This window comes from Odontesthes bonariensis, chromosome 2, assembly GCF_027942865.1.
Source record: "Odontesthes bonariensis isolate fOdoBon6 chromosome 2, fOdoBon6.hap1, whole genome shotgun sequence".
Classification (NCBI taxonomy): Eukaryota; Metazoa; Chordata; class Actinopteri; order Atheriniformes; family Atherinopsidae; genus Odontesthes; species Odontesthes bonariensis.
The window spans coordinates 7076080-7088644 of NC_134507.1; the positions used below are offsets into that span (position 1 = coordinate 7076080).

General features: G+C 41.9%; 1 protein-coding gene across 1 annotated transcript in view; it reads right to left on the reverse strand.

Annotated features, from left to right (window-relative positions):
* dntt (deoxynucleotidyltransferase, terminal) overlaps nt 1-12565 on the reverse strand; it is a 119283-nt gene that overhangs the window by 83194 nt on the left and 23524 nt on the right. The window contains exon 4 of the mRNA XM_075482906.1: nt 4326-4496. Coding sequence (XP_075339021.1) covers nt 4326-4496 — 171 coding nt within the window. The remainder of the gene's footprint in view (nt 1-4325; nt 4497-12565) is intronic.

Genomic DNA, 12565 nt, shown 5'->3' on the forward strand with positions numbered 1-12565 from the left:
AAGCTCGATTTATCAATTTTCCAATTTTCCCATTTAGCACTCTGAAAATCTAAAATTTTGTCGTCCGAACAAATCCTTAAGAGACTGAGCAAATCTAAACCAAACTAGACACATCTAGAGAATGTTTTATCGAACACGGTGCCAAATAGACTCAAATGGGTTCTTGTGTTCCGTTCATGCTACAAAGTTCCATCTTTTGGCACCTTTTTGTAAAAACAGTGAGGTGCGCACATTATTTCAGCCAAGTTCCGAATTACGCTGTCACTCACGTATTTCTCTGGCTTGTCTGGCAACTAATCGCGTCAGAATCCTTGCATTGCCAATAAACCATCTGCGACAGTAAGTGTCAGGTGACAACTACAAATGAAACAAATCCTCCAGTTAAAATGATCATATAGGTCATTTGATCGTACCCTTTATTACAACCCGTGACAGTGGCAGGAGGGAAAGAGGACTAATATGAGGGCTTCCACATCAGAGCAGGCGTCCTACTTAACAGAGTTTGCTTCAACAAGCCCCAAAATCCTCATAAATAGGTAAGGCAGGCCTTGGTGCTCAATAACCTGAAGCACTTTCAGTTATTCATGTATTCATGACACGTGTTCAAGGACAACAAATGAAAATGGCTTTTTCCCTTCTGATTTACATTCAGTCCACGCACATCCACAGGTTATAGCATGTTGCTGCCAGCAGGGGGCAGAGTAGGACATTATGAGCTTGTGTTGGCGCTGCTGTTGGTCCTTTAGCTTTGCCCGGCTTTGGAAAAGACAGAAGTCAAAGTGGATAAAGATCTACTTTGTGATGGAGAGAAACTAAAGCCATTTTTAGGCAAGAATTAGCGTATTCAAATAGTGTTTTTTTAAATATGGGTGCATCCAATCAGCCGATAAAGCCTTTTCACATCAGCACAATTAGCATGTTTACTCTCAGTGCTCTCAGGGCTACATTGTGGCTTGTCCAAAGAGCCCATAACAACACCAACAGGAAGGAACAGCATTACATATTATATCTTTCAGGCAATCTCGACGCAAGTGGGCTGTAAGTTAGTTGAAATATTAGTAAATTTGCACTATTAAAATTTAATTCAAATCTGTGAACTCCAGCCATCTTTTATCCTTTGGAAGTTGATTGTTCTCCAACTGAGAAACACCTGATTCAAGTGTATACAGTTGGAAGAAAGGCAGTCTTTTGTTTGTAATAGAATAAGTCACCATCATGGTGAACATCTCAGCTTTGATTTTGCATTCAAATTGGAACAATCTTTCGGAATCATTTTAAGACTATTTGTTTTACAGTACAGATGTCAGGTCAGCTGTCAGTTTATATTTGCATGCTGAATGATAAACTATTGCTGCTGTATTTTAGAAGTAAACCTAAGTTCATGTTTCAAATTGATCATTGCATGTGGTTGCCTTCCAGATATCTATATAGTGAGTCTATAAAACTGGTTTACAACCACTGATCAAAGAGATAGTCAAAATTAGATTTGGATGAGGTGTGTAATTCATCAAACACAGTTGTTACACCCAGAGGTTTGTGGTCATGGTCAAGTGCTTGTGCATTTTATGAAAATGAAAGAAAGAAATGTGAAATAGCACATTTAAAACCATGTAAACAGCTGACGGATGTATTCTAAAACTGCACAACAGACGATAACATCAACAAGTGAATGTAGGGTCCTAAATTAAACTACGTGTCGTGCAAAAATGTTCATCATGCACTGGCCGAAGTGCAGAGTTGTAAAAATTGTCAAACAAAGGAGGCACAAAAGTTTTCCCTGTAAAGATAACAGTCCAGTGGCACCGTGGACCTATATGCACATACTTAGCACCAATTAGCTCACCAATATTCAACAATACAAGCATACTTCAGTGCAACATTTCATATTACAGGTGTTGATGCCTACTGTACAAAGGAATCATGTGTTGGACTTCTACATTTCCAGTGTCAAGCATTCAGATACCTTGGATCCTTTATGCAGTCTCACAGTTGATTCCCTCAGTTCATAGTGTCGGAAGATTTTGTTGCTTCCTTTAGAGGTATTGCTTTACGTATCCTCAAATTATGATCAGTATCTAGTATCCTGTAGGATTTAAGTCCCAACAATAGTTTTGTCCTACCGCAAGGCTTTGTGAGGTAGCATAGTTCAAACAACATACGCAGCGCTTTTTGTACAGTCTCTGTTGGACAATTTCTGAGCAGCATGGCTTTCTCAGATAATGAGGCTACTTTATTATTTTTGAGTTGACGACAGCCACCAGCCTCACACAGCGAGACTCAGAGTGAGCTGCCAGCTGTCTTGCAGTAAAATAATAAAAACAAATCAATCAATCTATTCTCTTTTGTCTTTTGATTGTTTCCATCAGTTTCAGGACCTCTTTGGGAGTCATTTATTTTGCGTATTGTTTATTTGATAGGGGCAGATGCCTCACAACAGAGAGTTGTCAATTATCCAGTGGTACACAATGCAGCATTTACACCGAATGCTGATTTCCAGTGCCTGTCCTGTCGGTAAATGTGTGTCTGTGGAGAGAAACTGAACTTCAGCCATTCTATTAGCCTCTACTGAAATATCCTCAGTGAAAACTAATGTGTGCTCCCAGCACCCAAAAGAAAAATTGCCATTCAGACCCTCATCAGATGACTCCCCAGTAGACGAATGCCAATTAAGGACTTTCTCACTGCGCCGACGAGTCCGATGTTAGCAGTAGTTGGCAGCTTTTTTTAAGCAGTGTAAAAATGGGGCTCAGGTGTTAAAACATGAAGATTATCCAGAGCTGTTATGTGTGTTTAACACCGGTGCTTCTTTGCTTTTAATGGTTGTTGGAGCTTTTCCATCATGGAGCCTATGCGTTATTAGATTTTTGAAGGACTGCACATCTCTCTGATCTGCAGGGGCTGAGGGAGCGACTGACACTTACCTCCTTGAAGGCATAAAACAGCTTTTAGAAAACAACCGTGGTTAGAACTAAAACACACCAACGAAACCGTTGCCTTTATTGACACCACTTTCACAATTCACGCATATTCATCCTTTGAGGATGCATATTCTGCAAATGTAAATATTTTGACCTGCATGAACAACACCTGCAAATGAAACAAATCCTCCAGTTAAAAATGATCATATAGTTCGTTTGATCGTACCCTTTATTACAACCCATGACAGTGGCAAGAGGGAAAGAGGACTAATATGAGGCCTTCAACATCAGAGCAGGCATCCTACTTAACAGAGTTTGCTTCAACAAGCCCCAAAATCCTCATAAATAGGTAAGGCAGGCCTTGGTGCTCAATAACCTGAAGCACTTTCAGTTATTCATGTATTCATGACACGTGTTCAAGGACAACAAATGAAAATGGCTTTTTCCCTTCTGATTTACATTCAGTCCACGCACATCCACAGGTTATAGCATGTTGCTGCCAGCTGGGGGCAGAGTAGGACATTATGAGCTTGTGTTGGCGCTGTTGTTGGTCCTTTAGCTTTGCCCGGCTTTGGAAAAGACAGAAGTCAAAGTGGATAAAGATCTACTTTGTGATGGAGAGAAACTAAAACCATTTTTAGGCAAGAATTAGCGTATTCAAATAGTGTTTTTTTAAATATGGGTGCATCCAATCAGCCGATAAAGCCTTTTCACATCAGCACAAATAGCATGTTTACTCTCAGTGCTCTCAGGGCTACATTGTGGCTATATTTGGATGAAGTAGTCTTAAATGGCAACAGGAAGTCATTATCCTATAGTGCAGGTCAAACAATGACATACATTCATCTCAAAACATGTTTAAAAGCGACATTTTCGGCATACCCTCTGCATTCAAAACCAGCAGGTTCCTGGCCGATCGTCAGAGTGTGATGAGTTGAGCGTGAGAACGGGTTGGACACAACCAGCCCTCTGGCTTTGACTATTTTGGCTCAACGATCACATAGGCTGCATTTAGCATTACCACTCACTACTATCTTGGGTTGTCCTTCGATCCATTTTCTACCAAAAGACAGGCGATGATTTGAGAGGAATTTACAGTAGTATACAGAAAGGGGACTGAGAGAGCTGAAAGGTGCTGCGAGAATAGGTGAGAGGGGTAATCAATCATAATAAACATTGTATCATTTATTCTGACAACTCTGCATTTAGAGGAGGTTCTTCTTAGAAAATCTATCCCAGAGCATAAAAACAATCATGGAGCTGAACCCGTGAAAATAATTTAAAGTCTGCTCTCCTTTTCCTTCTGGTATTGCTGAATTTAATTCAGATGTCTTTTCTTGACAACACAATAAAAACAAAGGGTGTAGCCCTTGGCGGCACTCTCTGTATGCAGAATCTGGGCCTTACCTCTATGACAGCCTTGGCATGTTCACCCAGGAAGGGTAAGTCCTCGGTTGCCCTGACACATCGCACCACCCAAGGCAGACTCTTCAGGACAGATGCAGATCTCCTGAAGGCCAAGCATGGACCCTCCATCTCATTGAATTCATAATTCTCCACCATTACTTCAAACGCATCCTACAGAGAGAGGAAGGCAGGACCAGGTGAAGGCATATGGAAGGATAGCATACTGTAGGAGGGTCGATTAGATTTCTTCCCGCACAATATGATGTAATAAGTATGCATGAGTCTGACTTATAGACTAATCACAAGTCATTTGAAATATCTAAACAGAATAAAGAGAAAAGAGGACAAATGGTGGTCAGGCAAAAGTGTGTCAGGTGTACGTTCACATGTGAGACTCGCTGACCCGTCGAGAGAAACCAGACAGAGAGGGGAGCTCCCTCCATTTCCCCTCTCTACCCTCTGTCTTCCATCTCTATTCGTGTCCCTGTTACTGTTCCTGTACAAGACCTTTTGATTGCTGCTTTTCTTCTGAATGACCTGACAGAGGCATTAGAGGCTGTGTGCACCAGACAAGAACCTGTCATTTTCCACTTGTTCGCAGCAGGCTTCCCAGGGGACACCATGGACTTTCCCTTTTCAAAGACAACATCCAGTTTTTGCTCAAATAGGCTGCAGCCAGGATTTTGGATGACTGAAAGACTCCACTAAAGAGAACACACAGCTTTCCAATGTTAGACTGGAACTCACAAGCTTTTGATTTAAACTGCTGGATCATATGTTCTTTGGAGAGAATTCTATAGTTTTTCAAGAGACATTTTTGCTTTTGCGGCCCTAAACTTTGCTCATCATCATTGTTTCCACACACAGAGATATTCATTGCAGAAAATCAAGTTAGCGTATCAGTTTTAGCTGTCTGATATCTGAACCAACCTCCTCAGATGTGACGATGGGCCAAACTGAAAATGTGCATGGCGTCCATCTAATCCCAACCATTCATACTTTTTTTGTGCCAAACTAACTAACTCAGTTTTGAGCAAAAGTTAATAGAGCAAAATCAAGACACACCAGATGAATATGAGCCACTGCCATCAATGAAATCAATGAATTGGAATTATTTAATGCAATGCTATATGCTGATTGGCCGATTGGTGTCAGTGCACTGAATACTGGCTGATACTGATGTTTTTTATTAATATTCAAGTGCAACTATGTGTTTTTCATCCCTACTCCTGACTGTATTTTTGAAATCTCTTAACCTAGCCATGTTTCTTTTATCCCTGAATCTAACCTACTGTGACTGAAAGCGAAGTAGGAAGTCGTGGATGCTACTCAGACTTGGTTGGACTTTGCACGGTCCACTGCGTCATACCATCCTCTAAGCCCTCCTACCTTCTTCTAGGCTTTTTGTAAAACATAGTCGTGCAGCATCTCGTCTGTGACACTTTCAAGTTAAACTTGAAAGAAAAAAAACAGGCACGTAACATTTTGAAAGCCTTGAAATGTAGTAATTTTACAAATTTTGTTTACTTCCGTGACAGTTTCACATTATGCCAAACGTGGGCATGTCCCGGTGTTGGAAGGCAGACGTAGGCATATTAAGATTTGTAGCCCAGAAAATGTAGTGATTTCACAGTTTGTGAGCTTTTAAGTGCCACATTTTGCAAAGGGAACCCACGTAGTTATTTTATTCTGGTGGGAGAGTGCATTGATGGTAATCCTCTCCATTACAAGTTTTGCAATTCAATGCAACCGCGCTGCCATTAAGACTTTTAATGGCGCCATTAGAAGTCTACTTTTTGTTCACATGGATCAATTTAACCGTGTCAGTGAGATTTCAGTTGGTGTTGTGTATGATTGCAGTATATTGAGATGCTTATGCACACAGAGAGAATAGGTTTAAAAATGGATAATGGACAATTACACAGGTCATAAATAAACTGTCAATCAATAGGAGCTCCAGTTATCTCATAGCTCAGGAGTTTATTAAATCCTTATTACAGACCTTATTTCTCTATTTACACAGTTAGACTTCAGATCATTCCAGCGGGGGAGACGAGGACAAATAGACATGGATAATCTTGTTACTGTCTGTTACCACTCTACATGTGTCACATTAGAAGTTTAAAACTTTCTTGAGGGGGAAAAAAAAGACTTAATAGAATGAAGAGGCTGTCATAATGCAATGTCGCAGTAACTTTGTCTATTAAAGGGGAACTCCGGGGCATTTGAAGCGCATTTCCATTGCTAGAGGTTGTCAAATACTGATAGTAGGACACAGACAGGTGCAAATCGGCACTCCCTGTGCGGCGATTGCGCTGTTTGCGCAGCCTGTCATGCTAGCCAAATATTATTGGGCATGTATTGTTGTAATGTTTTAAATACTTGAACGCAGTTTTTCTAGAGAAGATAATTGTTTTGTATATGGGATTATCGTCCATTGACTCTTTTGGGCTTTCACATGCGCGCGCCTACCGACAAGAGGTAAGTGACATGCTGTTTATAAAGTTGTTTTGTAACGTCCCCATGCCAGTAATGTGAGAACCATGCATATGGTTTTGATGGTAAGGCTTGTGACTTTATTGTCGGATGGTTTATAAAGTGGTGTGACGTTTCTGCAGTGTGCAAGTTGTTGTTTTACGTGGAAGGTTTAGCACTTGCCCCTTAGCCACCACGTATTTGGTTAGCATGACAGGCTGCGCAAACAGCGCAATCTCCACACAGGGAGCGCTGATTTGCACCAGTCTGTGTCCTACTATCAGTATTTGACAACCTCTAGCAATGGACATGCGCTTCAAATGCCCCGGAGTTCCCCTTTAAGAGAGTTAAGCTGGACTGCCTCACGGTTTGTGCTGCTGCTAAAGTGATGAGCCGCCGTTGCAGAACCAAGTGAATGAAAGCATGTCGCTGCAGGAGGGGTAGATCGTCATCACCGCAGCTGTTCATTATCTAAACAAGTAATTCTGTCAGAAGCGGCGTGACAAATGTCCGTTAGATGGAGCGGAGTTGTGCAGTGAAAAGACAGAGCTGTTCGGGGGGGTTGTGATATTACTTCTGACGGGCAGCACTCGTTCACGCAGTGAACTCTTTCATGTTGAACCAAGTCCGAAATAGGTGTTATGTGTAGCTCTTCCAGCAAGAAAAAAAAAAAGCAGTAGATGGGAATATTATTTACCCAAGCTACGCTTACAAACACACGCACAAGAAAAATTGGGAATATACGCCGGGAAAGTAATGTGACTAGTTTATGGAAGCACATAACCTGAAATACAAATAGGTTGAAAATGTTCACGCCAGTAGCCTAAAGGGTTGTTTGACATGTTCCTCTAAATAACCAAAGTTTAAGAATTACATTGTCCTTTTTTTTTATGTATAAAACCGCATTGTGTTTATTTGCTGTGGTTTTACTCTGTCGCCTCCAACACCAATTCTTTAATTTCTTAGTTTAGTTGGTAGCTTCAGAGAAGGAATCACCCCGCCTGTCATTCCTTCGCTTGTTAGAAAACCCATTATTCAGTCTGCTCCCTTCTCTCTGCTTTGTTTTCAGCTTCTGGACATTTTTTTTTTTTTTTTGTAATGCGACTATCTCTTTTTTTCAAAAGCAGATTATTTTTCTTGCAATAGTAGAGAGAGCACAATTTTTGCTTGTAACATTAATAATTTTTCTGCTCGATTCAGTGTCTCGGTAGGGAGGGATGTTCATTACTCAGTCTGCTTTATTATCTCTTTTTTATTCTTCGTATTAGATTTTTTTCTGCTGCTTTACAGTTTGTACAACACAGTTTGTGCCACTGTGTGTTTGCTTCTATGCATTTGGCTCTGAGCACTATATAAAAAAGAATAAAAAATGTTTCAAAATACACTAAAGAACCATGGACACTTATGGCCACAGATGCAGCTGATGTCCAGTTGTTGTTATGCAGGCAATACCAACAACTCCATATTCCACCATTAGTAACAGCCTAGCAAAGCTGCATGAGAACCAACTACTGAGTGTTAAGGGCTGGGAGATAAAACAATTTCAAAGTTAGATCCAAATTAAATCACCTAAAGGCCTGTCCTTCAGCACAAACGAATGCGATAACAGCCAGTGTGTCTGGCCATCGTGAACAAATACACATCCCTTTATTACAGCAGAACAATGTTTGAGCTGCCAGCAGGGACGAGGACTGAGTGCATGTGGGGGAGAACGAGTGGACTGGCAAGGTTTGCTGAGTTACACCGCTGCTGCTACCTGAATGCTTCTGTCGCAACAGGTGAGCCTTTTGAGTAACTTATTCTCAAGAAAGCAACTCAGGGAAAAACATTGCAACTACAGTGCTGCCTGTTCCCGCCGCACGCAGAAAGAAAGAAAGGGCTTCGTAAGTGGATATGGAGTGATTACGGAGCCGATTTTACCAAGTGCAACAGACCTAACTGCAGTCTTAAGAGGAAATGCAGCAGCCTGGCAGCTGATAAAGACACTGAGATTAAGATTAAGACTTTATTGTCAAGTAGATACACGAAATTACTCCTCCGCATTTAACCCATCCAGGTTGGCACCTGTGGAACACACATTCACATGCACAGGGTCACGCACTCATGGAGACAGATGCCATATACACTTGAGCGGTGGGCAGCCATTCACAGCACCCAGGGAGCATAGGGTACCTTGCTCAAGGGCCCCTCGGCCGTGGCAAGGCATCTTTGAGCAGTAAGAATGGGAATCTAACCGGCAACCTTCAGGTTATTGGACGACCCACTCTCACCACTCTCACCACGGCCGCCCTATGTGACTGAGATAGGCAATATTAAAGCATTGTGTTGCTTATCTAATGATGTGTAATGTAAATATGAATGTAACTGTTAACATAGCTCAGAAGTATGTTGTTAGGCCTACACATTGACAGTGTGAGCAAATTCTATATCATGATGAAGATCGAGATCGATCAATACAGGCAATTACATCATGATATTATTTTTTGGCCCTACAGCGCAGTGTCTTCTGCAGGAGCTGCTAGGTGTCCGTAATCGGATTCTAGGTCAGCAAACGTGTGACAGCTCCTGCTATCTGTGGCTATCAATTATATATAATATAATAATAGAAATGTATGTCAGTTAAATACGATATAGTGCACTGTGCTTGAATGGCAAACACAGAAAGCTACTGCAAATCAATGAAGCTGAGGAGTGCTAAATCAGGAGCATGAACATTTCTGCCTTCATTTCCTCCCCTCCAGCCAAGCTGCGATCTGAGGTCACTGCACCACCCGTAGTCCTGTGTAGACACGCAGCCTCAGGTCAGTGAGCAGCAGACTTCAGTCCAGCTCACCCAGGAGACGCGCTGACCTGTTTACTGCGACACGTGGAAAGGAAGGACCCTCTACATCACACAAACAAACACTCACAAGCACACAGCTGGGCTCTCCTGACAGCGTGCAACAAATAGGAAAGGCAAGCTTGTTACCGGATCGGTTACAGAGCGCGCATGTGTTGTGCGAGTGTTTAGAGAGCAGAATGTGTTCGGATCAGTGGTTCGGAACACCGAGAACATCCAAAATAACACCGGCTGCAGGGTGAGCTTTTGGGTTGCTTAGAATATAAAGAGATAAGATATTGTTCAACAGGAAGTAGCTCAAGAATTTCTTGCACGATGAACAAGCAAAGGACTCTTAACAGGGACAATGGAAAGAGCTGGTCTTCCGCAGACCAAACTTCTATTTCCATTTGATAATCAGGTTGGGGGAGTCCAAATACTGCTGTCTGTATTTGGTGGAAGCGCTGGAAATGTTGTGGACTAGAACAATTAGAAGGAAAGTGAGTGTTAAGGGACCAGTGTGGGTTGTTTTTTTAACACATAAACACAACATGTTATTAAAAAACTTTGTAATTTCCTTGTTTGATTTAATTTTGAGGTAATAGCATCACTTGGCTGGGGTTAGAAAATCGAAACTAGGTAGGGGATAGTCCATGTGGAAATTAGCATAAAGGTCAGAATGAAGGTTTTCCATGAATGATACATGTTTTGGGTTTGGAAGCTGAGTTTGCAAAAAAATATAGAATTATATAAATATATATAAATATAAAATATAGATGTATTTTTTTTAACTTTCTGGCAGAAACTTTGCTTCTTGCTTGGTGTAATGTCGACTAGTAAGTGGTCCTTTCATGTGGCCTAAGACACATTTGCCTTCGGGCTGTTTTAAGAATGAGACCACAAGCCACCAAGAGCACCTCTGTCCGGATCTGAACGTGTCCTCAATCCATCCTGGGCGGGTACACTGCTGTATTTAGGGTTTTCTACTTGTAATGCAATGCAGTCTGAACATACTCAAAGTCCCCTAACTCTGCTTCCCTTTTACATGAAGAAGTGCAGCAGGATAAAGACTCCACAGAGAATCACCCAAAGCAATAGTGGAATGAGTTGAAATGAGTGAATCAATGAAAACAACCCATCAGTCATATTTACTAGGTCTGGGCGCGTTAACTCGCTAATTATTTAACGCTGATAAATATTTTATCACGCATTAATGCAGTTTTTTTTGGGGGGGGGGGCTTTTGTGCCTTTCATGGATAGGAAAGTTCAGAGAGACAGGAACCAGGGGTCAGAGAGAGGGGGAACAACATGAAGCACTGGGCTGTCCGATGCTGGTCTCGAACCAGCTGCAGCGAGAACTATAGCCTCTTGTACATGGGGCGCCTGCTTAACCCACAACGCCACGGACCACCCCTGTTTTTTTTTATTATTGTAAAAGTCTGTTGCCGTCTGCTGCGGAACCGGAAAAGAAAGTAATCGGCGGATCCACCAAACGTGGAGAAGGGTACGGAACTTTTACTCGGCCATTTTCATTTTAAAGTTCTTCCAGACGGCGGAGTCGACAGAACCAAAGTCATCTGTAAACACTGCCAAATTGAATTGTCTTCTCAGCGTAGTAGTTCCAGTCTAAAATATCACTTAAAGGCAAAACACACAACTGATAGCAGCAAGTCATTCAAGGAAACAGACAGTGGAGCGAGGCTTCTACATAAAAACTACAGAAAGATGCTGATGTTAAAAGTGTGTTTGCACAACAAATGTTATGGCACTTTCATTCATATGGCAGCACATTTAAAATAAAACTAAATGCTAAAAGCTATACACTACTTTTGGATTAATTTTTGGCTTTTGCGTACAAATGCGATTAATCGTGATTAATCAGGCAAATCATGTGATTAATTACGATTTAACATTTTAATCGTTGCCCAGCCCCAATATTTAATCATCTCACTTGTGGAAAAATGCTTCTTTGAAACCTCATACGGACGAACGCCGCAAGTCTGGCGACTACCTTGTTGTTAAGCAGCTGTTTGGAGTCAGCACTCCAGTCAGGATAATCCACCCTGCAAACGCATTCATGTAATTGATGAGGAGTTGAGGCTGGTACTGGGTAACTTGGTAGGTGGGGACTTTGATATAGCACGCCGATTTACCCCCCACCACCGGATATTACGGACATGCCTGCGAGTCATGTTCGCACAGCAGCCCGCCTCGCCGCATGCACAAAAAGAAACCAAGAAAGGAGGTCAAAGAACCCACTGAGAAGAGTTTTAACGTGGTTAGCATCCCAGAGGTGGACCTATCCGTCCCATTTGGAGGGAATGAGTAGTGGTCGTGATTCTGGATCATATTTATCCCTACAACATGATGACAAAAGTGAGTTAACCCATTCTCTACAAACACCATCAAAGTAAATTTTTATGGGGAAAGTGGCAGTAGCTTTGAAGATCTTTAACTTTAACTTAAATCCACTGCTTGAACTTTCACAGAACTCTTTCCTTTGAGCTGTGACCTCTACACGGTGAAGGAATCAGTCTGTGTGTCAGGGCCCCTCCACCCATCTGCTCGTCCATGACATTTCTTTGGTCAATACACCGGAGGGCTTGTACTGCGGGCTGTTTGCTCAATTGTATCTGAGCTTATATACTCTACATCCGTGTTGCCATTAGAGAAAAGGCATGCCGGGCTGCACATCAATCAGCCAAGACATAAACATCAATTTTCGTCTTTCTGGACGTCAGGCTTGTGGTGGAATTATGACGGCAGTAGACTCGAGGCTACGCAGATGAAGAACAAAAGACAGAGTGGGTGTTGGATTGACTTGTGTGTGTAAATACGGTGTAGATTTCCTAGTCACGGGCTGAGGTGGTGTTAGACATAGCAAAAGGGCAGGCAGGAATGATAAGAGTGTGAAAAAAAGGCAGAGAGGGATAAAGACGAGGCAGGG